This window comes from Canis aureus, chromosome 19 (assembly GCF_053574225.1).
Source record: "Canis aureus isolate CA01 chromosome 19, VMU_Caureus_v.1.0, whole genome shotgun sequence".
Lineage (NCBI taxonomy): Eukaryota > Metazoa > Chordata > Mammalia > Carnivora > Canidae > Canis > Canis aureus.
The window spans coordinates 52,974,414-53,002,398 of record NC_135629.1 but is presented as its reverse complement, the minus strand read 5'-3'; the positions used below and the strand labels follow the sequence as shown (position 1 = coordinate 53,002,398).

The 27,985-nt window shown below is 50.1% G+C and overlaps 1 protein-coding gene across 1 annotated transcript in view; it reads right to left on the bottom strand.

The window, feature by feature from the left end:
- MUC16 (mucin 16, cell surface associated) overlaps window positions 1–26,832 on the bottom strand; it is a 107,310-nt gene extending 80,478 nt beyond the window's left edge. The window contains exons 1-4 of the mRNA XM_077860055.1: window positions 26,700–26,832; window positions 15,788–15,892; window positions 14,466–14,576; window positions 25–13,029 (exon numbers count right to left, since the gene is read on the bottom strand). Coding sequence (XP_077716181.1) covers window positions 25–13,029; window positions 14,466–14,576; window positions 15,788–15,892; window positions 26,700–26,787 — 13,309 coding nt within the window. The 5' untranslated portion in view covers window positions 26,788–26,832. The remainder of the gene's footprint in view (window positions 1–24; window positions 13,030–14,465; window positions 14,577–15,787; window positions 15,893–26,699) is intronic.
- Between the last annotated feature and the right edge of the window lie 1,153 nt (window positions 26,833–27,985).

Below are 27,985 nucleotides of genomic sequence, written 5' to 3'. Positions count from 1 at the left end.
TGTTCCTACTAGAGGACAAGATACCTGTTTTGGAGGATTCGACAGCATTACTGGTGAACACATCAGAAGGGAGAGTAGTTTTCTCTATGGCCTGGTAGGTGGGCCTAGAGGTGCTGGTTTCCCATGGTTCCATACTAAGGGGTGATTTAGACTCTGTGGCTTCAGAAAGGCCAGGCAACTGTGTGGAGCCCATGAATTTCTCACTGAGGGAAGAAGTGACAACTGGAGTGGTGCCTTTGGGGGTCTCTGACCCAGGTGGGGCAGAGGAGTGGGACTCCTGTGCGGAAGGGTTCGTCCCCACACTGGCCACTGCTGTGTTGTCAGAACGCAGGATTTCCACTGTGGCAGTAGAGGGTTCAGTAGTGGCCTGTATCCCTTCTGGGGTTCTGCTCCAATCTGAAGGTGAACTTGTCACAGGTGCCAAGCTTGTGGTCCATCCTCCAGTGGTCATCAGCGGTTCAGGGACTCCAGGTGAGGTGGCAAGGACAGGTGCAGAAAAGCCACTGGTCTGTGATATGGGGGATGCTAGAGAAGTCAAGCTCATGGCATGTGAAGGCACCAGGGAAGATGGGGATTTCATGTCCTGTTCAGAGGAAGGGCTTGTCTGGGGCAGGCCCTCAGATGCTGTGTCCATGCTAATGGTCATGTCTGACTGTACTGAGCCCTGAGTCCCAGCTGTGTGACTCTCTGACAGGAAGACCGTGGCTGATGCACCCGTGGTTTGTGTGCCCTGTGATGAGGCCCCGGGGGGAACTGTTTTGGTGGCCATGGCTGTATCTGCAGACACTGTCGGGACTGGGAAGGTAGAGAGCCTGGTGTCAATACTCGAGGAAACGTCTGGTGACATTGTAGACTGAGCAGAGCCAGGGACAGACATCCTGCTAGACGAGATGACCTCTGTTATGGAGGCCACAGTAGGACTAGCAGTGGACAGCTCAGAAGGGACAGTCGTGTTTTCTGTGGCCATGCTGGTGTGCCACACGGTGCTGGTGACCCTTGGCTCTGGAGACAGGGACGATTTTGACTGTGTCTCATACTCAGTGGTGTCAGAAAGGCCAGTCAATGGTGTGGAAACTGTGGAGTCTTGACTAAGGGAAGAAGTGACAATTGGAGTGGTGCCTTTGGGGATCTCTGAGCCAGGTGTGGCAGAGGAGTGTGACCCCTGGATAGAAGTGATGGTCCCCACGCTGCTCACCACTGTGTTGATGGAACTTTGGATGTCTGCTGTGGCAGTAGAGGATTCCCAAGTAGCCTTTATCCCTTCTGAGGTGCTGATCAAATCTGAAGATAAACTTGTCACAGGTGCCAAGGTTGTGGTCCTTCCTCCTGTAGTTGTAAGCAGGCTAGGGGCTCCAGGTGAGGTGGCAGGGACAGGTGCAGAAAAGCCACTGGTCTGAGATGTGGGGGATGCTAGAGAAGTCGAGCTCATGGCATGTGAAGGGACCAGGGAAGATGGAGATCTGGTGTGGTGTTCAGAGGAAGGGCTTGTCTGGGGCACCCCCTGAGAACCTGTGTACATGCTAATGGTCGTGTCTGACTGTGCTGAGCTCTGAGTCTCAGCTGTGTGACTCTCTGTCAAGGAGACTGTCGCTGATGTATCTGTGCTTCGTGTGCCCTGTGATGAGGCCACATGGTAGAGTGCTTTGGTGGCCAGGGTTATAAGGGCCATGTTGGGGGAGGTAGAGAGCCTGGTGTCGATACTCGTGGGAACGTCTGGTGACATTGTAGACTGAGCAGGGCCAGGGACAGACAGCCTGCTCGAGGAGGTAACATCTGTCCTGCTGGCCTCAGTAGGAATAGTAATGGACACCTGAGAAGGTATAGTGACCTTTTCCATTCCCATGCTGGTGTACCGCAGGGTGCTGGTGTCCCCTGGCTCTGGAGACAGGGATGACACTGTTTGGGTCTCCAACTCTGTGGGTTCAGAAAGGCTAGGCAATGGTGTGGAAACCATGGAGTCTTCACTGGGGGAAGAGGTGATGATTGGAGTGGTGCCTTTGGGAGTCTCTGAGCCAACTGGGGCAGAGGAGTGGGACTCCTGTACGGAAGTGATGGTCCCCACGCTGGTCACCATTGTGTTGTCAGAAGGCTGGATGTCTGCTGTGGCAGTAGAGGCTTCCCAAGTGGCCTGTATCCCTTCTGAGGTGCTGCTCCCAATTGAAGGTGAACTTGCCAAAGGTGCCAAGCTTGTGGTCCATCCCCCAGTGGTGGTCAGTGGGCCACGGGCTCCAGGAGACGTAGCAGGGACAGGTACAGAAAGGCCAAGGGACTGTGATGTGGGGGATGGTAGAGGAGTCAAACTCATGGCATGTGAAGGGAGCAGGGAAGATGGGGATCTGGTGTGGTGTTCAGAGGAAGGGCTTGTCTGTGGTACCCCCTCAGACCCTGTGTCCATGCTAATTGTCATGTGTGACTGTGCTGAACTCTGAGTCCCAGCTGTTTGAATCTCTGTCTCAGAGACCATTGCTGATGCATCTGTGGTTTGTGAGCCCTGTGATGAGGCCACATGGTAGATTGCCTTGGTGGCCATGGTTATGAGGGCCATGTTGGGGGAGGTAGAGAGCCTGGTGTCGATACTTGTGAGAACGTCTGCTGACATTGTAGACTGAGCAGGGCCAGGGACAAACATCTTGCTCGAGGAGATGACATCTGTTGTGGAGGCCACAGTAGGACTAGCAGTGGGCAGCTCAGAAGGAACAGTCGTGTTTTCTGTGGCCATGCTGGTGTGGTGCAGGGTGCTGGTGTCACCTGGCTCTGAAGAAAAGGATAACTTTGACTGTGTCTCAAGCTCTGTGGTTTCAGAAAGGCCAGGCAATGGTGTGGAGATTGTCGAGTCCTGAATGAGGAAAGATGTGACAATTGGAGGGGTGGCTTTGGGGGCTTCTGAGTCAGGTGAGGCAGAAAAGTGGGATTCCTGTGGGGAAGTGATTGTCCCCACCTTGGTCGCTACTGTGTTGTCAGAATGCTGGATGTCCTCTATGGCAGTAGAGGCTTCCCAAGTGGGCTGTATGCCTTCTGAGGTGCTGATCAAATATGAAGGTGAACTTCTCACAGCTGCCCAGGTTGTGGTCCTTCCATCGGTGGTCTTCAGGGGGTCAGGGGCTCCAGATGAGGTGTCAAGGACAGGTGTAGAAAAGCCACTGGTCTGAGATGTGGGAGAAGCTAGAGAAGTCAAGCTCATGCCATGTGAGGGGACCAGGGAAGATGGGGATCTGGTGTGGTGTTCAGAGGAAGGGCTTGTCGGTGGTACCCTCTCAGACACAGTGTCCATACTAATGGTCATGTCTGACTGTGCTGAACCCTGAGTCCCAGCTGTGTGACTCTCTGACAGGGAGACCATGGCTGATGCATCCGTGGGTCGTGTTCCCTGTGATGAGGCCCCAGGTAGGATACTTTTGGTGGCCATGGCTATATCTGTAGACACTGTCAGGACTGGGAAGGTAGAGACCAAGGTGTCAATACTCGTGGAAACATCTGGTGACATTGTAGAATGAGCAGAGCCAAGAACAGACATCCTACTAGACGAGTTAACCTCAGATGTGGAGGCCACTGTAGGACTAGCAGTGGACACCTCAGAAGGGACAGTCATGTTGTCCGTGGCCATGCTGCTGTACTGCATGGTGCTGGTGTCCCCTGGCTCTGGAGACAGGGATGACACTGTTTGGGTCTCCAACTCTGTGGGTTCAGAAAGGCTAGGCAATGGTGTGGAAACCATGGAGTCTTCACTGGGGAAAGAGGTGATGATTGGAGTGGTGCCTTTGGGAGTCTCTGAGCCAACTGGGGCAGAGGAGTGGGACTCCTGTACGGAAGTGATGGTCCCCACGCTGGTCACCATTGTGTTGTCAGAAGGCTGGATGTCTGCTGTGGCAGTAGAGGCTTCCCAAGTGGCCTGTATCCCTTCTGAGGTGCTGCTCCCAATTGAAGGTGAACTTGCCAAAGGTGCCAAGCTTGTGGTCCATCCCCCAGTGGTGGTCAGCGGGCCATGGGCTCCAGGAGAGGTAGCAGGGACAGGTGCAGAAAGGCCAAGGGACTGTGATGTGGGGGATGGTAGAGGAGTCAAACTCATGGCATGTGAAGGGAGCAGGGAAGATGGGGATCTGGTGTGGTGTTCAGAGGAAGGGCTTGTCTGTGGTACCCCCTCAGACCCCGTGTCCATGCTAATTGTCATGTGTGACTGTGCTGAACTCTGAGTCCCAGCCGTGTGACTCTCTGCCAAGGAGATCGTCGCTGATGCATCTGTGCTTTGTGTGCTCTGTGATGAGGCCTCTGGGAGGACTGTTTTGGTGGTCATTGCATTATCTGCAGACACTGTCAGGACAGGGAAGGTAGAGTCCATGGTGCTGATACTTGTGGAAATATCTGGTGACATTGTAAACTGAGCAGGGCCAGGGACAGGTATCCTGCTCGAGGAGATGACATCTGTCATGGAGGCCATAGTAGGACTAGCAGTGGACAGCTCATGAGAGACAGTCATGTATTCTGTGGCCATGCTGGTGTGGCGCTGGGTGCTGGTGTCCCCTAGCTCCAAAGACAGGGATGACTTTGACTGTTTCTCAAGCTCTGTGGTTTCAGAAATGCCAGGTAATGATGTGGAGATCATCAAGTCCTGACTGAGGAAAGAGGTAATGATTGGAGTGGTGCCTTTGGGGGTCTCTGAGCTAGGTGGGGCAGAGGAAGAGGATTCCTGGGAAGAAGTGATGATCCCCATGCTGCTCAGTGCTGTGTTGGGGGAAGGCTGGATTTCCACTGTAGCAGTGGAGGTTTTCCATGTGGCCTGTATCCCTTCTGAGGTGCTGATCAAATATGAAGGTGAACTTGTCACAGGTGGCAAGTCTATGGTCCTTCTGCTGGTGGTCTGCAGCAGGTCAGAGACTCCAAGTGAGGTGGCAGAGACAGGTGAAGAACGGCCATTGGTGTGTGATATGAAGGATGGTAGCGAAGTCAAGCTCTTGACATGTGAGGGCTCCAGGGAAGATGGGGATCTGACATCATGTTCAGAGGAAGGGCTTGTCTGGGGCACCCCCTCAGACTCTGCGTCCTTGCTAATGGTCATGTGTGTCTGTGTTGAGTCCTTGGTCCCAACTGTATGACTCATTGCCGAGGAGGACGTGGCTGATGCATCTGTGCTTCGTGTGCCCTGTGATGAGGCTCCTGGGAGGACTGTTTTGGTGGCCATGGTTATCCCTGCAGACACTGTCATGACAGGTAAGCTGGAGAGCCTGGTGTGTATACTTGTGGGAATGTCTGGTGACATGGTGGACTGAGTAGGACCAGGGACGGAAATCTTGCTAGAGGAGATGACATCTGTCATAGAGGCAACAGTAGGACTAGCAGTGGAGATCTCAGTGTGGACTGTGATGTTTTCTCTGACCATGCTGGTGTGCTGCCTGGTGCTAGTTTCCCCTGGCTCCAGAGACAGGGATGATGTTAACTGTGTTGCCAACTCCGTGGTTTCAGAAAGGCCAGCCAAAGGTGTGGAGACTGTGGAGTCCTCACTGGGGAAAGAGGTGATGATTGGGGTGGTGACATTGGGGGTCTCTGAGCCAATTGGGGTGGAGGAGTGGGACTCCTGTGTGGAAATGATGGTCCCCACACTGGTTACCACTGTGTTGTCAGAACCCTGGGTTTCTGCTGTGGCAGTAGAGGATTCCCATGTGGACTGTATCCTATTTGAGGTGCTTATCAAATCTGAAGGTGAACTTGTCACAGTTGCCAAGCTTGTGGTCCATCCGCCGGTGGTCGTCAGCAAATCAGGGGCTCCAGGTGAGGTGTCAGGGACAGGTGTAGAAAAGCCACTGGTCTGCGATGTGTGGGTTGCTGGAGAAGTCAAGCTCATGGAATGTGAAGGTACTAGGGAAGATGGTGATCTGTTGAGTTCAGAAGGGCTTGTCTGTGGTGCCCCCTCAGACCCTGTGTCCATGTTTATGGTCATATGTGACTGTGATGAGTCCTGAGTTCCAACCTTGTGACTCTCTGCCCAGGAGGCCGTGGCTGATACAGCCAAGGAATGGGTGCCCTGTGATGAGGTCCCAGGGAGGACTGTGTTGGTGACCATTGCATTATCTGCAGACACAGTCAGGTCAGGGAAGGTAGAGACCATGGTGTTGACACTCTTGGAAATGTCTGGTGACATTGTAGACTGAGCAGGGCCAGGGAGAGACATCCTGTTCATGGAGAATACATCTGTCGTGGAGGCCACAGGAGGACTAGCAGTAGACAGCTCGGAAGGGAAAGTGGTGCTTTTCATGGCCATGCTGGTGTACCACAGGGTGCTGGTGTCCGTTGGCTCCAGAGACAGAGATGACTTTGACTGTGTCTCCAGCTCTGTGGCTTCAGAAAGGCCAGGCAATGGTGTGGAGACTGTGGAGGACTGACTGAGGGAAGAGATCACAATTGGAGTGGTGCCTTTGGTGGTCTCTGAGCCAGGTGGAGCAGAGGATTGTGACCCCTGTGAGGAAGTGTCAGTCTCCACACTGGTTACCTCTGTGTTACTGGAATCTTGGATGTCTGCTGTGGCAGTAGAGGCTTCCCAAGTGGCCTGTATCCCTTCTGAAGTGCTGATCAAATCTGAAGGTGAACTTGTCACAGGTGCCATGCTTGTTGTCCATTCGCTGGTGGTCTTCAGCCGGTCAGAGACTCCAAGTGAGGTGGCAGGGACAGATGAAGAACGGTCACTGGTCTGTGATGTGGGGGATGCTAGCGAAGTCAAGCTCATGGCATGCGAGGGCTCCAGGGACGATGGGGATCTGATGTCGACTTCAGAGGAAGGGCTTGTCTGTGGCACCCCCTCAGACGCTGTGTCCATGCTAATGGTCATGTGTGACTGTGTTGAGCCCTCAGTCCTAGTCGTTTGACTCTCTGCCTGGGAGGCCAGGGCTGAAGCAGATGTGGTTCTTGCAACCTGTGATGAAGCCCCAGGAAAGACTGTTTTGGCATTATCTGCAGACACTGTCAGGACAGGGGAGGTAGACACCATGGTGTTGACACTCATGGAAACGTCTTGTGATATTGTAGACTGAGTAGGGCCAGAGTCAGACACCTGGCTCGAGGAGATGACATGTGTCATGGAGGCCACAGTAGGACTAGCAGTGGACTGCTCATGAGGGACAGTTGTGTTCCCGGTGGCCATTCTGGTGTGGCCCACGGTGCTGGTGACCCTTGGCTCTGGAGACAGGGATGACTTTGACGGTGTCTCAAACTCTCTGGTTTCAGAAAGGCCAGGCAATGTTGTGGATATCATTAAGTCTTGACTGAAGGAAGAGGTGACAATTGGAGTGGTGCTTTTGGGGGTCTCTGAGCCAGGGAGGGCAGAGGATTGGGACTCCTGTGTGGAAGTGATGTTCCCCACAGTGGTCACTGCTGTGTGGTCAGAATGCTGGATGTCCACTGTGGCAGTAGAGGCTTCCCAAGTGGCCTGTATCCCTTCTGAGGTGCTGATCAAATCTGAAGGTGAACTTGTCACAGGTGCCGTGCTTGTGGTCCACTCGCTGGTGGGCTTCAGCAGGTCAGAGACTCCAAGTGTGCTGGCAGGTACAGGTGAAGAACGGTCACTGGTCTGTGATGTGGGGGATGCTAGCGAAGTCAAGCTCATGGCATGCGAGGGCTCCAGGGACGATGGGGATCTGATGTCGACTTCAGAGGAAGGGCTTGTCTGTGACACCCCCTGAGACTCTGTGTCCATGCTAATGGTCATGTGTGACTGTGTTGAGCCCTCAGTCCCAACCATGTGACTCGTTGCCCAGGAGGCTGTAGCTGATACATCTGTGGTTCCTGTGCCCTGAGATGAGACCCCAGAGAGGACTGTTTTTGTGGCCATGGCTATATCTGCAGACACTGTCGTGACAGGGAGGGTCGAGAGCCTGGTGTTAATACTCTTGGGAATGTCTGGTGACATTGTGGACTGAGCAGGACCAGGGACTGACGTCCTTCTAGAGGAGATGACATCTGTCATGGAGGCCATAGTAGGACTAGCAGTGGGCGGCCCAGAAGGGACAGTGATGTTTTCCCTGGCCATGCTGTTGTGAGGCATGGTGCTGGTGTCCGTTGGCTCCAGAGACAGAGATGACTTTGACTGTGTCTCCAGCTCTGTGGCTTCAGAAAGGCCAGGCAATGGTGTGGAGACTGTGGAGGACTGACTGAGGGAAGAGATCACAATTGGAGTGGTGCCTTTGGTGGTCTCTGAGCCAGGTGGAGCAGAGGATTGTGACCCCTGTGAGGAAGTGTCAGTCTCCACACTGGTTACCTCTGTGTTACTGGAATCTTGGATGTCTGCTGTGGCAGTAGAGGCTTCCCAAGTGGCCTGTATCCCTTCTGAAGTGCTGATCAAATCTGAAGGTGAACTTGTCACAGGTGCCATGCTTGTTGTCCATTCGCTGGTGGTCTTCAGCCGGTCAGAGACTCCAAGTGAGGTGGCAGGGACAGATGAAGAACGGTCACTGGTCTGTGATGTGGGGGATGCTAGCGAAGTCAAGCTCATGGCATGCGAGGGCTCCAGGGACGATGGGGATCTGATGTCGACTTCAGAGGAAGGGCTTGTCTGTGGCACCCCCTCAGACGCTGTGTCCATGCTAATGGTCATGTGTGACTGTGTTGAGCCCTCAGTCCTAGTCGTTTGACTCTCTGCCTGGGAGGCCAGGGCTGAAGCAGATGTGGTTCTTGCAACCTGTGATGAAGCCCCAGGAAAGACTGTTTTGGCATTATCTGCAGACACTGTCAGGACAGGGGAGGTAGACACCATGGTGTTGACACTCATGGAAACGTCTTGTGATATTGTAGACTGAGTAGGGCCAGAGTCAGACACCTGGCTCGAGGAGATGACATGTGTCATGGAGGCCACAGTAGGACTAGCAGTGGACTGCTCATGAGGGACAGTTGTGTTCCCGGTGGCCATTCTGGTGTGGCCCACGGTGCTGGTGACCCTTGGCTCTGGAGACAGGGATGACTTTGACGGTGTCTCAAACTCTCTGGTTTCAGAAAGGCCAGGCAATGTTGTGGATATCATTAAGTCTTGACTGAAGGAAGAGGTGACAATTGGAGTGGTGCTTTTGGGGGTCTCTGAGCCAGGGAGGGCAGAGGATTGGGACTCCTGTGTGGAAGTGATGTTCCCCACAGTGGTCACTGCTGTGTGGTCAGAATGCTGGATGTCCACTGTGGCAGTAGAGGCTTCCCAAGTGGCCTGTATCCCTTCTGAGGTGCTGATCAAATCTGAAGGTGAACTTGTCACAGGTGCCGTGCTTGTGGTCCACTCGCTGGTGGGCTTCAGCAGGTCAGAGACTCCAAGTGTGCTGGCAGGTACAGGTGAAGAACGGTCACTGGTCTGTGATGTGGGGGATGCTAGCGAAGTCAAGCTCATGGCATGCGAGGGCTCCAGGGACGATGGGGATCTGATGTCGACTTCAGAGGAAGGGCTTGTCTGTGACACCCCCTGAGACTCTGTGTCCATGCTAATGGTCATGTGTGACTGTGTTGAGCCCTCAGTCCCAACCATGTGACTCGTTGCCCAGGAGGCTGTAGCTGATACATCTGTGGTTCCTGTGCCCTGAGATGAGACCCCAGAGAGGACTGTTTTTGTGGCCATGGCTATATCTGCAGACACTGTCGTGACAAGGAGGGTCGAGAGCCTGGTGTTAATACTCTTGGGAATGTCTGGTGACATTGTGGACTGAGTAGGGCCAGGGACTGACGTCCTTCTAGAGGAGATGACATCTGTCAAGGAGGCCATAGTAGGACTAGCAGGGGACAGCCCCAAAGGTACAATTGTGTTTTCCTTGGCCATGCTGGTGTGCTGCACAGTGCTGGTGCCTGTTGGCTCCAGAGACAGGGGTGACTTTGACTGTGTCTCAAGCTTGGTGGTGTCAGAAATGTCAGGCAATGGTGTGGAGTCCATGGAGTCCTCATTTAGGTAAGAGGTGATGATTGGAGTAGTTTCTTCATGGTTCTCTGAGCTAGGGGGTGCAGAGGAGTGGGACTCCTGTGTGGAAGTGATGGTCCCCACACTGGTTACCTTTGTGTTAATGGAATCTTGGACGTCCGCTGTGGCAGTAGAGGTTTCCCAAGTGGCCTGTATCCCTTCTGAGGTGCTGATCGGATCTGAAGGTGTACTTGTCACAGGTGCCATGCTTGTTGTCCAACTGCCAGTGGTCATCAGTGGGTCATAGTGTCCAGGTAAGGTGGCAGGAACAGGTGCAGAAAGGCCACCGGTCTGTGATGTGTGGGATGTTAGATAAGTCAAGCTCATGGCATGTGAAGGCACCAGGGAAGATGGGGATCTGGTGTGATGTTCATAGGAAGGGCTTGTCTGTGGCACCCTCTCAGATCCTGTGTGCATGCTAATGGTCATGTCTGTCTGTCCTGAACCCTCAGTCTCAGCCATGTGACTCTCTGTCCTGGAGACTATGAATGATGCATCTGTGGTTTGTGTGCTCTCTGATGAGGGCCCAGGTATGATAGTTTTGCCAGCCATGGTTATAGCTGCCATGCTGGGGGAGGTAGAGAGCCTGGTGTTCATTTCTTTTGGGATGTTTGATGATATTGTGGTCAATGCAGGGCCATTGGTTAACATCCTTTCAGAGGAGTCCTCCTTAGTAGTCTCAGTGGGCACTTCAGACATTACAGTGTTTTTCCTCATGGTAATGCCAGTTTTCTGGGATGTGCTTTCAGATATTGTGGCAGAAACCTGGGTAGAATTCTGCTCTGCTTCTTTGCTGACATTGTCTAGCTTCCATGAGAACGTGACTCTAGAACTACTTTCCACATATGCAGGTGTGACCCCACTTGTCATTTCTGTTGTAAATAGTGGCTGTTGTGAGGTAGTCGAGCTGATTATGTTCTCCACAGGGAATGTTTGAGTTGTGTCCCCTTGAGGAACTGAGGTAGTGGTTGTGGCTGATGACACAAATATCCCAGTAGCCCAGTCAAGAGTGGGCAGAGAATCAGACTTTGCATTTGAATGGTCAGTAGAAACCACTGAAACAGGTAGAAATGTTTCTCTTCTACTAGTAGTCCAACTTGTGCTTAAAATATGAGGAGATGAGGGTCTCATCCTTTCGGTACCAGAAGTAGTTGAGATGGGCATAGATGCCGTCGTGTCTGAATGACTGAATGTTCTCATACCTGTGGACTTCATCTCTTCAGCTGAAGCATGAGAAGATGGAATGGGTAAGCTGGTTCCAGTGATAGTCGCAATGTCATGGGGAGTAGATGTAGAGCCTGATTCAGTGCTTGATGCTAAGGATGAAGTAGTGCCCATTGCAGAATTTGTTTCAGGGGAACCTGTGACTTGCAAAACTGAAGTTATTTTTTTTAAACTCCAAAGGCCTGATGTTGGGGCAGAAGCAGTTGTAGGTGACCATGTGGAAGGATGCTCTAGGGCAGATGTGCTGGTCTCTGTGGCCAGAGTGCTCACTGTCCTCTCTGAGTCAGACATGGTAGTCAGGACTGGGTTGGTTCCCATGGTGGTGATGGTGGTGGTAACATCTGGAGTGGGAGGTGTGGTTACACCCACGGTGCTCATTTCTGCAGGAGATGAGGTCTGTGACAGTAGTCCAGTCCTAGAGGGAGCATCACTTGTCACTACATTTGTGATGGCCACCAGAGTCTTAGATCCCATTGAAGGAAGTATGATAGATGGTAAAGAGCTCATTTTTCCTCCTGAGGCACTGGGGGGGCTGGTAATGGCTTGACTTTTAAAGGTCAGAGATGGTGATGTGGTTTGTTCTATGGAGGTTAGATGCAATGTGTCTGTGGTCTCTGGAGACGCATCATGCAGATCACTTTCAGTTGTCTTCTCTGACCGTGTGATAGCAGATGAATAAGCCTCACCCACAGATATACTTGACTGTTGTTCAGCTGTTGCAACAGCCACAGCTGAGGAAGCAAGTGTCCTGCCTGTAGAAGTGTCTTTGGGCAAGCCAGTGGCATGGAAGTGGGCAGCTGTGTCTGTGACAGTCCATGGAGAGGTCTCTGGTGCTTGGGTGCTGTCTGTGGTTCTGGACTTCCTCTGTGGGCTAGGCATTACAGTTGAAACTGACCCTGCTCCCTTGGGGCTAGAGGTGATGACCCTCACAGTGGGGGTCCCACCCTTGCTTGTTAGTTCTGTAGGAGATGATGTCACAGAAAGGGCCTCAGGTGGAGATGCAGTTTCAGTGGTCTCCAGTCCTGTGATGGACTCAGACTTAGGCCCCACTGAAGGGGAGGTAGCAGATATAGAGGAGCCAGTTTTCTCTCTTGTCATCCTGATGAGGCTGATAGTGGTTGAGCCTTCTGACCCATCAGAAGGGAGGGTGGTAAAAGCTGTGTCTGGATCCACAGGGGAGGCACTCAGTGTTGGGCCATTCCTAGCTGTCTGCTTTGACCATGGGCTAGCAGACGAATAAGTCCCATCCACAGATCCACCTGAAGGCCATTCAGCTGTCATTGCCTTTTTACTGAAGGCAGTGAAAGGAGTGACCATAGTGCTGACCCATGTCCTGGTTTCAAGTCCAGATTTCTCTGTCACTGAGCTTGTGGCTATCTTGGGGGTTATAACTAAACTTGTTTCAAAGTCCTGAAGGCCAGTGGAAGATGTGCTGGAGGGGAAATGTGTGTCCATTGCAATTCCCTCAGTGGAGCCAAGCCGTGTGGACAAGTCCACTTCAGTTGTTTTGGAAGTCAGGACTGAGCTGACTTGCTGGACATTCCCTGTGGAAGTTGCCTCTGGGTGGAGGAAGGACATTGTTCCTCTTGACTGGCTTGTCCTTTCTGGCGTTTCAACGTATGCAGTGGCCCGAGCTGTAACTGGATATGGGGAGTGGGAGGTGTTATTTGTAACTACTGCCATTTCTGTAGATGATTCTGCTGGCACCGTGGTTCCTGTGGGCAAGTGAAGGAGTCTGGTGCTGTCATTCCCTGTGGTCATAGCAGTCTCTGTTGAAGTCTCTCTAAAGGAAGTTTCCACAGTGGTCCTGGTCTTGTAGCTACTGCTGGACCCCTTGGAGGTTGGATTTATGATATCTTCAGATGTTCCTGGGCTTCTGGTGGACAAGCCTGTGACTAAAACAGCTCTTCAGTTAGGAAGTTTGCAAGGAGATTTAAAAAAAGGGGGTTCTTTTGGTTTTGATTCTCCTTATAAATCTGTACATATTCTGCTCCTTTGGATGGTAGGAATCCTATCATCCATCCTTGTGTCTGATGTTGGGTATATGAGCTTGGTCTACTGCCTGCAGGGCTCCCCCTGGCATCCCAGCTTTCTATATCAGTGTGGCCTCCATGTGGACCTATGTACAACATCTCATGTCTTAATGGAGGGTAAAGATTCTACCTGGGAACAGGGGAAAACTCTCCCACCTTTTGCTCTGTTTTTCCTCCTTGGTCCAACCTTCAATCAATTTTAGTCTGATATCTGCCTTTATCCCCCAGACTTCAAAATTGTGATTCTAATTAAAAGTTCTATGGCTTGGTTTTAACAGGTTAAAGAAAGAGGCCAACCAAGGCACCTTACTTCCTATATATTTTCATGTTCTTTCACCTCTCATCAGGAAAAGGTGGAACATTTTAATGTCTAGCACAAAAGACATGTCAAATGATTGCTTTCAGGACTCAGGACAACTGTATCCATCTGCTTAAGCACCATACGTTGACACCTCTCACCTGCAGGCCATGTACTGAACATTGTAACAAGGGACAGTGTTACAATCATCTTATAATTATGAAGTGACCCATAGAATAAACTTATGACAAGTGTTCCTTTCTCCGTTCATGGGAATCCCTGACCTTAGTGACCTAGTGTCTGAGTTAGGAAGGCTCTTCACAATTGGTCAGCTGATTTGTAGAGATACTATAGCTGTTCCGAAGGTTGAAGTGATTGGTTCTTGAACATATAAATTACTAAGAAGCAATTAATATTAGAAACAGGAGTGCCTGTGTGGCCCAGTCAGTTAAGCATCCAATTCTTGATTTCTGCTCAGGTCACGATCTCAGGATCCTGGGATCGAGCCTCACATTGAGCTCTGTGCTCAGTGAGGAGTCTGCTTGAGGACTCTCTCCTTCCCTTTCCCTCTGCCCCTCCCTACTCTCTCTGTATCTAAAATAAATAAATAAACCTAAATAAATAAATAAATAAATAAATAAATAAATAAATAAATAAATAAATTCTCCATAAAAAATATTGGCTGCTGGAGGGGAGGTGGGTGAGGGGATGAGGTAAATAGGTGATGGGCATTAAGAGGGCATGTGATGTGATGAACACTGAGTGTTATATACAACAGAAGAGCAGTTGAACTTTATATCTAAAACTGAACATACACTATATGTTAACTAATTGAATTTAAATAAGATAAGTTAAAAGATAAAAAATATATATTATCAATAGCCTCTGGATACAACAGCAGAAAATTTTGATTATGTACCAGCACATGGGACCCAAGCAATCAATTATTTTACCCCAGAGACCAGTGTTAAACATAGTGTACACAGATAATCATACGTACCCAGGCTGATGGTAGTCATCAGAGATGCAGAGTCACTTGTTGACCATGTGGTGTCTCCATGTGCTCCCTCACTGAGCTCCCTGCTGGTGGTTGTCACGGATTCCTGAGTCCCTGAAGGATAAGAGGATTGAGGTGTCAGCCTAGCATTCCCTCAAGATGTGCATAGACAAGAAATGCTCTCACTAGACGCTGGCTCGGCCATGTCCTCATTTATCTCTGAGAAGGCACATTGCAAGGAAGAATTCTCTTGTTGGCATGAAGTCAAACCCACAAGATGGCCTGCATCATAATAATAGAAGAGCTTCGTGTTGATGGTGGGATTGTTGTATTGATTGGTCTCAAGCAAAAGCATTTGGTGATACTCTGTCTTCGATACCTATGATATGTGAATTCATCATTGATTGACCTCCCATGTCTGACCTACTCCAGAAGCCTCAGCAAATGCAGCGGTCATCTGCTGGCCATCAGGAGAAGTTGTGACTTGGACAGTATAGTTGGCTCCCCCCAGCCCTCTATTGCTAAAAAGTGTACTCATAATGTTAGGAGGTATTAGTTATTGTGGTGAAGTTTCTATGAATGTCAGATTGATCTCTTTTGAGTTTATCCTGAGAGAACATTTAACAATCCCATTTCCGACCACCTGAGGGAGAATCTGTTTCTCCTTTTCTACATGTATTGTTCCTTTCCCATATCCGGCCTTATTCACCAAGTGCCTATGGTCCCTGCTAACCCATCTGAAACTCTTGACCACTGAATATTATTTCCAAGGAATTACGGCATAATTTAATATCTATTTTATTATTATTGTTGTTGTTGTTATTATTATTTCCCATTTTGGAAACTCCTGTTTGGCCCTTAAAGAGAAACTAAGTGCAGGGAATATTAGATTATAAAATGATAGGTCAGTCTCCAAACTCCTATCACTTCTTCCTGACAAGAGAGAACCATTTCCATTTCAGAAAAACCTCTAGGACACAGAGTTGACTTTCTCATGGCATCACATCTTCCAAGATGGTGGCTTTTTCTCACATAAGGATCATTCCAGGAACCATCAACCATCTGTGATCAATTCTTATCATGATAGTTTGGAACTTCTTTCAGTAAGAGCCATATATTAATGAATATGTCCTGAACACAGAATGATCTCTTGTGTTCTTGGAGATACTTATGTTCCATATTGAAGAAACGGCAAAGAGACCTACATTCTTAGGAGAAATCCAGGTAGTGCCAATTTCTCAGACTGGTTCTAGCAAAAGCACAATTTACCAGGGATCAGAAAGCATGGTTCCTAGAGAGACAAAGCTAAGCAGCGGCTATCATACCTGCAGAGTCCACCACTGTCACAGGTGTTGAAGGGTCACTGTTCAGCCATGAGGAATTTTCATATGTGGAAAAGTTAGTGATGGACACCACAGTCCCATCAGTGCCTGTAGGAGAGACAGGTGGGTTGGATGGATATTGGTCAGTTTAGAAGGAAGGCACCTGAGAAAAATCACACTTTGGGAAACAAAGATTATTTACAAGGAAGTGTTAGTCAAAGGTTAGAGACAGGAGAACACAGGCTTGGGGTGATTTGAATACCAACTCTGCACAAGAATTGTGCCATGAACAAGCACAATGGAATAAGGTATTAATGGGCAGTAACTTATTCTCTTCTCTCCTTAATTCCAGCATCATCAGAATCCACATTAAGTCTGGAAGGTCATGGGCATCAAAGTGCTGGTCTATTCCATAAAGAATGTGCTGGTCAAAGAGGTATATGAGTGAGGCAGACGGCTGCCCAGGTGACTTCAAGTCAGATATTCTAATAGGACATAGTGGAGGGCATAGACTAGAGAGTGTCAGGAAAGACTATCAAGATTCCTGATGGGAGGGACGCCTGGGTGGCTCAGCGGTCGGGCACCTGCCTTGGCTCAAGTCGTGATCCTGGGATCTGGGATCGAGTCCCGCATCAGGCTCCCTTTGAGAAGCCTGCTTCTCCCTCTGCCTATGTCTCTGCCCCTCTCTCTGCGTCTCTCGTGAATAAATAAATATTTTAAAAAAAGAAAGATTCCTGATGGGAAGCTGTTTGTTTTTAAAGATAATGACAACTAAGGTGATGTGATCAGTCATCTCAGGGACATGAGTCAGACACAGAAGCCACCAGTCTTACTGAGAAGGATCTCATCAATCAGGGATACCTGAGAAAGCTTAGTTATGATGGGCTGATTCTCATCTGGGTGAGAACAGGTGACCCCAAGAAGTTTCAAAACGTAAACATAAAAATATAGTATTCCATTACATTGTGTAGGAATCCCACTACTAGGTATTTGCCCCTAAAACATGAAAAAGACTCAAACAGGTATTTGTACACTAATGTTCACAGCAGCATGATTCTTAATAGACAGAAGGTGGAGACAACCCAGATGTCCACCTATGGGTGAATAAACAAAAGGTGGTTTATATCCACAATGGGATATTATTCAGCCTTAAAAAGGAAGAAAACTCTGACACCTACTACCATAAGAATGAACCTTGAAAACATTACACCAAGTGAAATAAGCCAGACACAAAAAGGCAAATATTACATGATTCCACATATATGAGGTACCTAGAATAGTCAGATTCGTAGAGATGGAAGTAGAATGGTGATTTCAGATGCTGGGAGGAGGGGGAAATGAGGAGTTAGGGATTAATGGGAAGAGAGTTTCAGTTTGGAAAGATAAAAAAGTTCTGGGGTTGGGTAGTGGGGATGGTTGCGGAACAATGTGAATGTACTTAATGCCACTGAACTATATATTTTACCTCAATAAAAAAAAAGTGTTTAACAAATGTGATATGCATTGAGCACCTGGGTGTTTCAGTCACTTAAGAATCTGACTCTTGGTTTCAGCTCAGGTCATGATCTCAGGGTCGTGATCTCAGAGTTGTGAGATCAAGCCCTGTGCCAGGTTCCACACTGAATACAGAGTCTGCTTGTCTTTCTTCCTCGCCCTCTGCCCTTCCTCCCTGCTCATGCTCTCTCTTTCTCAAATAAATAAATCTTTTTTAAAAATGTGATATTCAGGGGTGCCTGGGTGGCTCAGTCGGTTAAGCGTCTTCTTTCAGCTCAGGTCATGATCTCAAAGTCCTAGCATCCAGCCCTGAATCGGGCTCCCTGCTCAGTGTGGAGTCTGCTTCTCCCTCTGCCTCTGCCTCTCCCCTCCATTTGTCTTTTTTTTTCTCTCTCTCCCTCAAACAAACAAATAAATAAAATCTTAAAGTAAAATAAAAATGTGATATTCATCAGGAATAGCTACAAAGCACAATATGGATGAGCAATCCCATACTCTGGGTATATGCAGGCAACTTCTACAGTGAACTTCTTCTCTACAGTCCTAGAAAACCAGATATAGGGAGCCATAGTGGCCACCATGGCCAACTGGTCATTTCCCTGCACCCAGAATCCTGAAGCAATACAAGTAAAATACCCCATAAAAAAAAGGAAGGGGCTTTCTTACCTTCCTCAATGACCAACCAAGGAAAACAAACCCATTTCCAAGAAGGCAGAGGCAGCAGGTCCTTACTCATGAATGGAGGCAAACTATCACAATCAGGAACAGATGCTTCCTAACCCAGAAGTCTCACCTCTGTGGGATGAGGCCTCTGACAGTGCAGAGGTGGATGTCCGGAGGGGTTCTCTCTTGGCTTCAGAAAAGGTTAGTGCTCCTGGTGAGGTTCTGGCCAGGCCTGTCTCCACTCCTGGGCTGGTGTGCTCCAGCCCTGGGTTTCTAGTCTCAGGAGAAGTGTGGCTAGTCTGTGCCAGGAGGTTGGCAAATGCTGATGAAGAGACCCAGGTTGAGGCCTTGGGATCTAAGGGAGAGGCCCCAGTCACTGCTGTGGTGGACAGATCAAAAGAATCAGGACTGTTGCTAATGGTGGGGGATGTGTAAGTAGAGGAATTTATTTTCCTTCCAGAAGATGAGCTGGACTGTGACATGGTTGAGCTTGTCCCTGGGTTCTGTGACGCTGCTGTGCCAGAAAGGGGTGCCCTGGCGCGCTCAGAGCTCCCAGGCATAGCCGTGCTTGTGCTGTGCCCTGCGGGGGCGCCCCGTGTGCTTCTGAGCTCCCTCATTGGGTCAGGTGAGGACGCCTGAGCATCACCTGTCGCCCTGCTGTCAGGGCTGGTTAAACCTGGGCTGGAGCCTGAAGTGACAGTCAGATTGTTCTCTCTTCCAGGAGCAGAGGTTCTGGTCGTGGTCTCAGCTGGGGAAGTAAAAGACAGGGCACTTTTGTTCACTGTAGTCACACCTGTGGAAACCTCACATCGCAAACTGGTGCCTGTGTGCCCATGTGGATTCGGTGCTGCGGCCCCATGTGTTACAGGATGGGGTAGGAGCACTGGATCTGGGGAGGCCCACGGGGTCAAGCAGGGATGGGTCAGCATTTGCCTTTTGGGGGAAGGTCTAAGACTTGTCCTCTGAGAGCCAGCTGCTGGCTGCCACGGGCTCCCTGCAACTTTTCCTGATGGGCAATGTAACTGGAATCTCTGCACTTCTCCTGAACAAACCTACGTCCGTCCGGAAGACCTGCTGTGGATGTGGGAAGCTGGGGGGAAACTGGGCAATCTTTCTGACTGAGAAGAGACAAATTTGTACAGGAGAAAGGACAGGGCAACCACAGAATTTCCCTAAGATGAAAAACCAGACTGCATCAGTTCTCCCCTTCAAATCTTAGTCCTTAAAGATCCATCTTGCCTCTTCTTCTCACACTGGTTCTCAACTCGGTCTGACATTCCCCCCCAAGGAATATTGGGTAAAGGTGATGCCTTTTGGGTTTTTAGCCCCCAAAAAACCCTTTGCTGCTACCTACTGGGCAGAGGCCAGGGATGCTGCTACCAACCACAGAGGCTTGGGCCACAGTACCAACCCCCTGCAAAGAGTACTGGACCCCCAATGGTCAAGAAGGCTGAGGTCCAGAAACCTTGCCCCAGCTTTACCTCCCAAAACATCCTTCCCATCGCCTTCTGTAAGTCATAGTGACATTGTTGAGGTTCCCCAGCCAAACAAATCATAATTCTTCAGCCTCTTTCCTTTCTGTCCATGGTTCACACTCTCCTCTTTCACAAATTAAGACCTATTCATCATTCAAGATCCAGTTCAAGCTAGTGTATTCATTCTTGTGTCCTCACTGAATTTTCTCAGTGTTCTACAATGGGCACACATGACTTCCACTGGAATTTTCAGGAAAGTCTGAGAAGGAAAATAAATATTGAGGCAAAAGGAAAAAAAATGTTAAATTTCCTTACAACTTATAAGTCAGTCAGAGAAAGGCAAGTACCATACGATCTCACTCATATGGGGGAAAGGAAGGAAAAATCAAATAAGATAAAAGCAGAGGGGGAAGCAAACCATAAAAGACTCTGAGCTCTAGGAAACAAACTGAGGGTTGCTGGAGGGGAGGTGGGTGAGGGGATGGGGTGACGGGGAGATGGGCATTAAGGAGGGCACTTGATGTAAAGAGCACTAGGTATTGAATGCAACTGATGAATCACTGAATTTTACCCCTGAAACTAATAGTATACTATATGTTAATTAAATTGAATTTGAATTTAAAAAATTTTTTAAATAAAAATAAAATAAATAGAAAAAAGGAAAACAAAATTTAAAAGTTACTGTGATAATTTTAAAAAGATCATTATTCAATACAATTTTGTCTTAGAGGTGCTGTATATCAGTATTGCTACTCCTGCTCAAACTAGGATTATGGTTCTCTTTTGGGGCAAACTCCTGGAGTTGCCAATTTATAACTGTATCGTGAAAGACACATGACAGTAATTCAACATTTCTTCCTTCTTAGTTCATTTAAAAATCATTTTAGTGTCTTAGTGAATGTTTTTGTTACTCTGCATTTTTTGTTGTTGATTAGTATATTACTTTATTTTTTTTTTAAGATGTGTATTTATTTATTTGTGAGAGATAGAGGCAGAGACACAGGCAGAGGGAGAAGCAGGCTCCTGTAGGGAGCCCTAGTATATTACTTTATTTATTTATTTTTTAGGTTTTTTTTTTTTATTGGAGTTCAATTTGCCAACATATAGCATAACACCCAGTGCTCATCCCATCAAGTGCCCCTCTCAGTGCCCATCACCCAGTCACCCCCACCCCCTGCCCACCTCCCTTTCCACCACCCCTTGTTCCTTTTCCAGAGTTAGGAATCTCTCATGTTCTGTCTCCCTCTCTGATATTTCCCACTCATATTACTTTATTTTTAAATTGTGATCTAAGTTTGGTTATCTTTATCATTCACTTTGTAAAACAGAGGTTGTAAACATTAAATACGTAGGTAAATTTCCCTATGACTTACAGCTCGTTGACAAGTCCTTGAAACAGGCAGAGTGACCTAGGAAGCCAACTGCCTTTTGGAATATTCCTCAGCCATCAGAAAGGATGAATACCCACCATTTGCTTCGATGTGGGTGGAACTGGAGGGTATTATGCTGAGTGAAATGAGTCAATCAGAGAAAGACAATTATCATATGGTTTCATTCATATGTGGAATATAAGAACTAGTGAAAGGGACCGTAAGGGAAGGTGGGGGGAATTGAATGGGGAAAAACCGGAGAGGAAGACAAACCATGAGAGACTCCTGACTCTGGGAAACAAACAAAGGGTTGCCGGAGGGAGGCGGGAGGGAGGATGGGGTAACTGGGTATCCATTTGTTGCATGAATGAATCAGTGCATGAATGACTTCATCTCAGGAGAGCACAGCCTGTGCATACCTATCATGGGAATGGGATGAAAGTAAAATTCACTGGTCCATTCATATATTAAGTCTCTACTGTTCACAGAAATACTGTGCTAAGCTAAAAATGACATCAGCTTCCTTAGACACCTGTAGATAATCTGTCCTGCAGAAAGCTGCCACCTCCATCCAGAGGGGTAGAGGATGATGGAGACAGAGCTGATAAGGGTAAAATAAAAAAAAAAATTATTCAAAGATCTCTGTACCAGGTCCTCTCTTTACATAGGTTGCCCCAATGACTCTTCATAACCCTGTGAAAGTTCTTACTATTGAATGAATTAATATGTACAGTGTTTGTGTGGAAGGAGCCTCGGTGTCCATTGAAAGATGAGTGGATAAAGAAGCTGTGGTCTATGTATACAATGGAATATTCCTCAGCCATTAGAAACGACAAATACCCACCATTTGCTTCAACGTGGATGGAACCAGAGGGTATTATGCTGAGTGAAATAAGTCAGTCGGAGAAGGACAAACATTAAATGGTCTCATTCATTTGAGGAATATAAAAAATAGTGAAAGGGAATAAAGGGGAAAGGAGAAAAAATAAGTGGGAAATATCAGAAAGGGAGACAGAACATGAGAGACTCCTAACTGGGAAACGAACTGGGGGCAGGGTGTGGAAGGGGAGGAGGGTGGGGGGTTGGGGGTGACTGGGTGGTGGGCACTGAGGGGGGCACTTGACGGGATGAGCACTGGGTGTTATTCTGTATGTTGACAAATTGAACACCAATGAAAAAATAAATTTATAAAAAAAAAGAAAAAATATGTACAGTGTTTGACACATAGTAAGGCACCCCAACATCAAGTCACTCTACCTTCTCAGGACAACCTAATGCAGAGGTAGTATAGACAAGATCATTTTTGTTTTCATACCCAAGATCTAGACAGCTCTCTCCAGTACCTGGAGTGTCACCAGCTATCCCACCACACCCTGTTTCAATTGAGCTTGGCATGATGGTCTCTGTAGTTAGGCAATGGAAGATACAAGGAGCAATGGTACGTATAAAAGTTCACTCTCTGAACGGAGAATTCTTTCTGAGAATGTTCTGGTATAGAGTCCAAAGCTGAGGTTACACACTGGCTTTCTGTTCTCCAACTGGTAAGAGGTGAAATCTCAAAACAGAGTAAAGGTCAGGATTGTGAAAGCCTGCTAGATCTAGAAGGCAAGGAATCTTTAGGACCCAGTAGCTCAGGTTGTCATCTTACAAGCGATTAAAGAGATGGATGCAGTTTTGGGGAATGGAGCACAGAGAGGTCTGTGGTGTATCTCACAAACCAGAGACTGGTGTAAGTTTTTAAATGCTCCCAGAGGCCCTGACAGAGATAAAACCAGTATTCCCAAGAAGACACAGCCCCCAGTGTGAAAACCCCAGGACAGAGGACAGTGGGCACTGAGCAGTCTTCTTGCAAAAAGGATGGATTGGAAGAAGCAAGGACAGGATGTTTAGCAGCATCCCCGGTGTCTACCCACCAGATGTCAGTAGCCCCTGCTCTCCAGACACAGCCAATGTCCCCAGAGGGCAAAAATTGCACCCAGTTCAGAACCACTATTTTGGAGGCATCTTCTCATTTAATATAGATTTCACAACTACTCAATCACACATTTTTTTCTCACATTATAGATAAGAATCTGGAGGCTTAAAGAGGTTACCTCACTTGTCCAGAAAGTGGCAGAGGCGGGATTAGAACCCAGGTTGTCTGGCACCAGCACAGGTACTGTTAACTGCTCTGCTGGGTTGCATCTTTGTCATCCAGATACAGGGGACAATTTAGACTCCATGATGAGGAAGAGCCATCACTCAGGGGCAAGGAGCAGAGCGTGAAGAAGCCAGATGGGACTCGGGCCTCAAACTCCCTCTTCTTGTCTGCACCAGTTCCCCCCGAGAGGACATGTGGGCAGCTGTATCCCAGCAACAGGAAGCTGGACTGTGCATGTACCAGAGCTGATGGCCAGGTCCAGGCTGAGACCCGTCCACACTATTTGCATCCAGGATAGGAGACAGATGTGGATAGAGAAGGTGGATTGGCACCCAGGAGGGTAGAGGCAGAGGGATAAGAGCCAGGTTGTCTCTCTCCTGGCTGCTCTTAGGGAAGCCAATATTCATGACTAAGGCAGAGGAGGTGTGCCAGGCCGCAGAAGAAGTGCCAGGAATGGAATAAGTACAGGAGAGGGACCAGGATGGACTGCGACCAACTTGTTGTGGTTTGCCCTTGGACTTTCTCAATTTTAGCACTTAAAGATTCACATTCTGGGAGCACCCTCAGTCTCCGGCAAACCAGGATGGCTGGGTGGTGGCCCTCCTGGGATGTGTCCTCCTGACCTGGCATTCGTGCCCCCACAACCCTGGATCTGTGATGCACTGAAGCTTCTGGGGACAGCTCTGAGATCTGAGTAGAGAGCCAGAAGACAAGGGAGCAGGCTGGTACCCACATCCAGAAGCCAGATCCAAATAGTGGCAGGGCGATACAGAGCATGGTGTTTGGAGTCGCAGCCTGGGTTCCAAGCACAGCTCTCCCCCGGCCACATGGGGGACCTTCCACTGAGCTTCTGTGCCCTTCATCTGTGCAATGGGTGGGGTAATCTGGACCATGGAATCTACTGTCAAGAGTGGGTGGGTCCCTGTAAAAGCCACTGGGTCGGGCCTGGACTCTCCCAGAAGGTGGGAAAGGCTCATTCACCTGCTCACACTGCCCACCTGGGGGCAGCCCTGGGGACATCAAGTGACAAATTAGATGCAAAGAAGCCCAGGGCTGCCCCACCTGTCTGGACCCATCACTCTCCTTTTGGGGGAGGCCACCCAATAACTGGGAAGAAAGGTGACTCTTCCTTGAGGCCCAAGGAAAACATGAACAAATCTTTCCTCTTCTTTGGGAGATGAGTCCCAAGTGGTAAAAGATGAGCTGAAATCCTAGCCAGAGCGGGTTGGACTCAGGGGCCCACCTCTTAGTTCCAAATATTCTCTGGCCATTGTCCAGGGACCCAGGAAGGCACTCAGCAGAGCGCAGTGAGATCTTTATATGTTCTATGCAGTCTTCGCCCTTGGGGAGCCCTGCTGGGAGGGGCAGTGGAGGACAGCCCCTCATTTCTCCTGGAGGAGGCACCCGGGGACCAGGAAACTCCCAGGACACCAGTAATCTTGGTCAACCCTCTTGCCAGGCAGAGGGTGAAGTCAAGGCTTAGGAATCATCCAGACACTGAGATTTGGATCCTTGCTGTGTGACTTTGAACAAAAGAATTCACCTCTCTCTGAGCCTGTCTCCTCTTCCACAAAATGGGAGACAGTAGAGGTCCCATTTTCAGCCACTCAAGGCTCAATTGAGATAATGCAGGTAAAACCCTGGCACACAGGATGTGCACAATGTAAGATGACGGTTACTAAGGTCCTTTGGGATCTCTCCAGGGGAAAGGAGAGAAAGAGCACAGGATACAGATGTGGGAGAAGATGGATGGGGCCCAAGGTGGAAGGAGAGGTAAGAAATAGATTCCCTCCAGCTCTGGAATTTTTAAAAAATTACTCTTTGGGGGCACCTGGGTGGCTCACTGTTTGAGCATTTGCCTTCGGCTCAGGTCGTGATCCCAAGGTCCTAGGATCGAGTCCCGCATTGGGCTCCCTGCAAGGAGCCTGCTTCTCCCTCTGCCTGTGTCTCTGCCTCTCTCTCTCTCTCTCTCTCTCTCTGTGTGTGTTTCTCATGAATAAATAAATGAACTAAAAAATAAAAATTTATTTTTATTTAAAATCAATTTTAAATAAAATTTTAAAAATTACTCTTTGGGGAGAAGGAAACTCAGAGAGGTTAAGTGTCTGGCCCAAGAACACTCAGCCTGTCAGTCAGTGCGAGATTTAGATTTCTTTTCATCTCTGACCAGGGATTAAGGGAGTCTTTTCCAGCATTTAAGTCAAAAGTCCTGGAGGGTGTCTGGATTGATTCCAGGGGAATCCCTGCCCTGAGTGGTGTCCCAGGCACTATGGAAATGATGGGGCAGTGGGGAGGGGGGTCAAGCCATAGTCCAGGCGACCAGCACTCCCTGGGACAGGAACAGGAGTTTACCCAGCTCAAACAGCACCCTAGCATCAGACTTGGGAGTGAGCCTTGGGGACAAAAGCTGTTAAACAGCCTCTGTTTGTGGCTACGTGCTTTGGGGACAGCTCAGGGGGGACACACCCCATCGGAGGTGGTGGGATTGTCCCATATAAACCCGCCCACCATTCAGGTCATTGTGTGGATGGATGCCTCACAATGACATCTAACCACAAAGCTCTTCCCGGGACCAGAGCCGGCCTCCGTGACTCAGGGCTGGGGGGCTGGGGAGCCTTCCCCACCTGCTCTGGGAGCTGCAGCCTGGCCTGGGTGAGGGAAGGGCAGGGGGGCTCCCAGGCTGCCACTGTCCAGGGTCTCATGCCTGTCCAGGATGGGGAAGCCCCTCTTGACTGCCCCTCATGCCCTGGTGGCCTCTGTTTCCCAGCTAAACATTGAGGACAGTCCTTTCTTCTAGGACGAGGAAAGGAACAGGTACTTAGGCACCTGGCAGAGGATCGATGTTCCCTCTACAAGCCCCCGGATGTCTCGCACACCCAAGAGGTTTGGCTAGAAAGCCCAGACTTCCTGCCCAAGGAAGCAGCTGGGGTGTAACAGTCTGGGGGGCCAGACAGCCCAGGGGTCACAAGAGGGAAATCTTGGGTCTTCCCTCTGTAGACGAGAGAGCCTGGTCTCTCCCCACAGCATGCAAGCACACCAAGCCGGCCCCCTGCCTTTCCCAGAAGCCAGTGGGCTTCCTCCTATAGGCAACAAGGCCCCAGCTAATCCCCCCAAATGACCAGCCGGCTTGCAAAGTCCCCTTTGGGATCTAAGAACACACCTCCCTAAACCTCACAGGCTGCCTTTCTGCTTCCACCCCTCCCTGTGCCTTCCCTACCGTGCAGCCCAGATCCGCTCACATCACACTGAACTAACCCAAACACACTTGGCAGTTCCCTGCCTCCTGGCCTCTGAGCGCACAGATCTCCCTGCAGGGCTGCCCTTCCCTCCCTTCCACTAATCGTACCCATAGAAATCCCTGCCAACCCCAAAGCCACCCTGCAGCGCAGGAACTCCCCAGCCGCCAGTGCTCCTCTGCTCATCCTTGCACCCCGCGTGACCAGAAGCTCCTGGAAGCCGGGCTCTGTGGCGGCCCCGTTTCCTACCTCAGAGCCAGGCACAGGTGCCGAGGCCAGGGGGGCAGTGCACGAAGGAAGGAGTGCCTGGCCATCTCTGCACCCATCCTGGCAGATGTTTAATGCGTGACGCAGTGGTTTTGTGAATTGGCCTGTCAGTGGGGGCAAATGCAGCCTCATCTGGCCAGCGGTGATGCAGGACTTTGCCAGAAAGCAAAAGGCCTCCTGGCTGCCCCCGGGGTGGCCGGGGTGTTGGGGACGCCTGAGCCACCTGTCCCATCTGCCCCTCCTCTCCTGGCCCCAGCCCGGCCCACTCACCTGGCGCACAGACGAGGAGGAGGCTCGCAGCCAGAGCCAGCAGGTGCCCGCGCCGGCGCCCCGGGTGTGCAGGGCCCCCCCAGCGCATGCTCCTGCCTGGCCGCCCCGGCCGTGCTCCTCAGCCCTGAACAAGTCCCAGTGACTGAACCTGGCCCAGCCCAGCCCTGGCTCCTGGGAGGGTGGTGAGGACACGCCTTGCTGAGCTTCCCAGAGAGGCAGGGCCCGCCCTGGGGGAAGCAGTGGTTCGCTGCTGGCAAAGGTCAGCTGGCATTTCTCGGTGCCCACGTAGTAGCTAACAGCCACAGAGAGACACCCTCCGTGGGGAGAGACTGGAGGGGACCCCCACCCGCCAGCCCCTCGGACCCCGAGCCTGCTGTCAGACAGAGAGAGACCCACCAGGGTCCATCTGGGCTTAAGGCCAGACAGGGACCCAGGGCAGGGACCTGTCCCCTTCTTTGAAGCCCACGCACACCTTCCTGCTCAGGGGCTGGTACCACCAGACTGGAGCTGGGTGGACCCTCCCTGGGGGAGGCACATCTGGCTCTGAGCGCTTTGGAATGTGCGGGAGTGGAGAGGAGACTGCACTCCCACATGGGAACTGCCCGGCTGCCAGGGGAGCCGAGGGCTGGGCCTGTTGCACCTGTGCGCCCCGGACCACCCCCGAACCCCGCGAGGCACACGTGGCTGTCCTGGGGGTCCGCAGTCCCTCACTCGCAAGCCAAACGCTTTTGCTGTCCCTGCCCGGGGCAGAGAGGAGCATGGGAGGCTGGCAAGGGCTGCAGGGAGGGGATTTGGGATACTGACTCCTCCTTGAAAACGCTGTAGTCTCCACAGGCTTCTTACCACCCCAGGCTTTGGGCTGGACACCCGAAACTGCGTCTCTCCTGCCACCTGCCCAGTGCAGATGGCCAGAACAATCCTCCGTAGGTACCCCGTACTCCTCAGTGGCCCCCATCCACTCCCCTTAGGAGCCCCCCACCCCCCACTCATTCCCCAACCCCCCTGAAGCCTCTAACAGCCTGACAGGTGGGTTGATCTTCTGAACCAGGGGAAAACACAGGCAGGTGCCCAGTGTGAAGGCGGTGGGCAGGGGACACCCTACTGCGTCTTATATCCAGAGCCAAACTCCATGAGCCCGTGGTAATCAAGGCAAGCTTATCAGAAACCCCCAGGTCCTTCCACGTTCAACGAAACTTCCTGCTAACCTACTCTCTTGTCTTCTTTTTTTTTTTTTTAAAGGTTTTATTTATTTATTCATGAGAGACACAGAGAGAGAGGCAGAGACA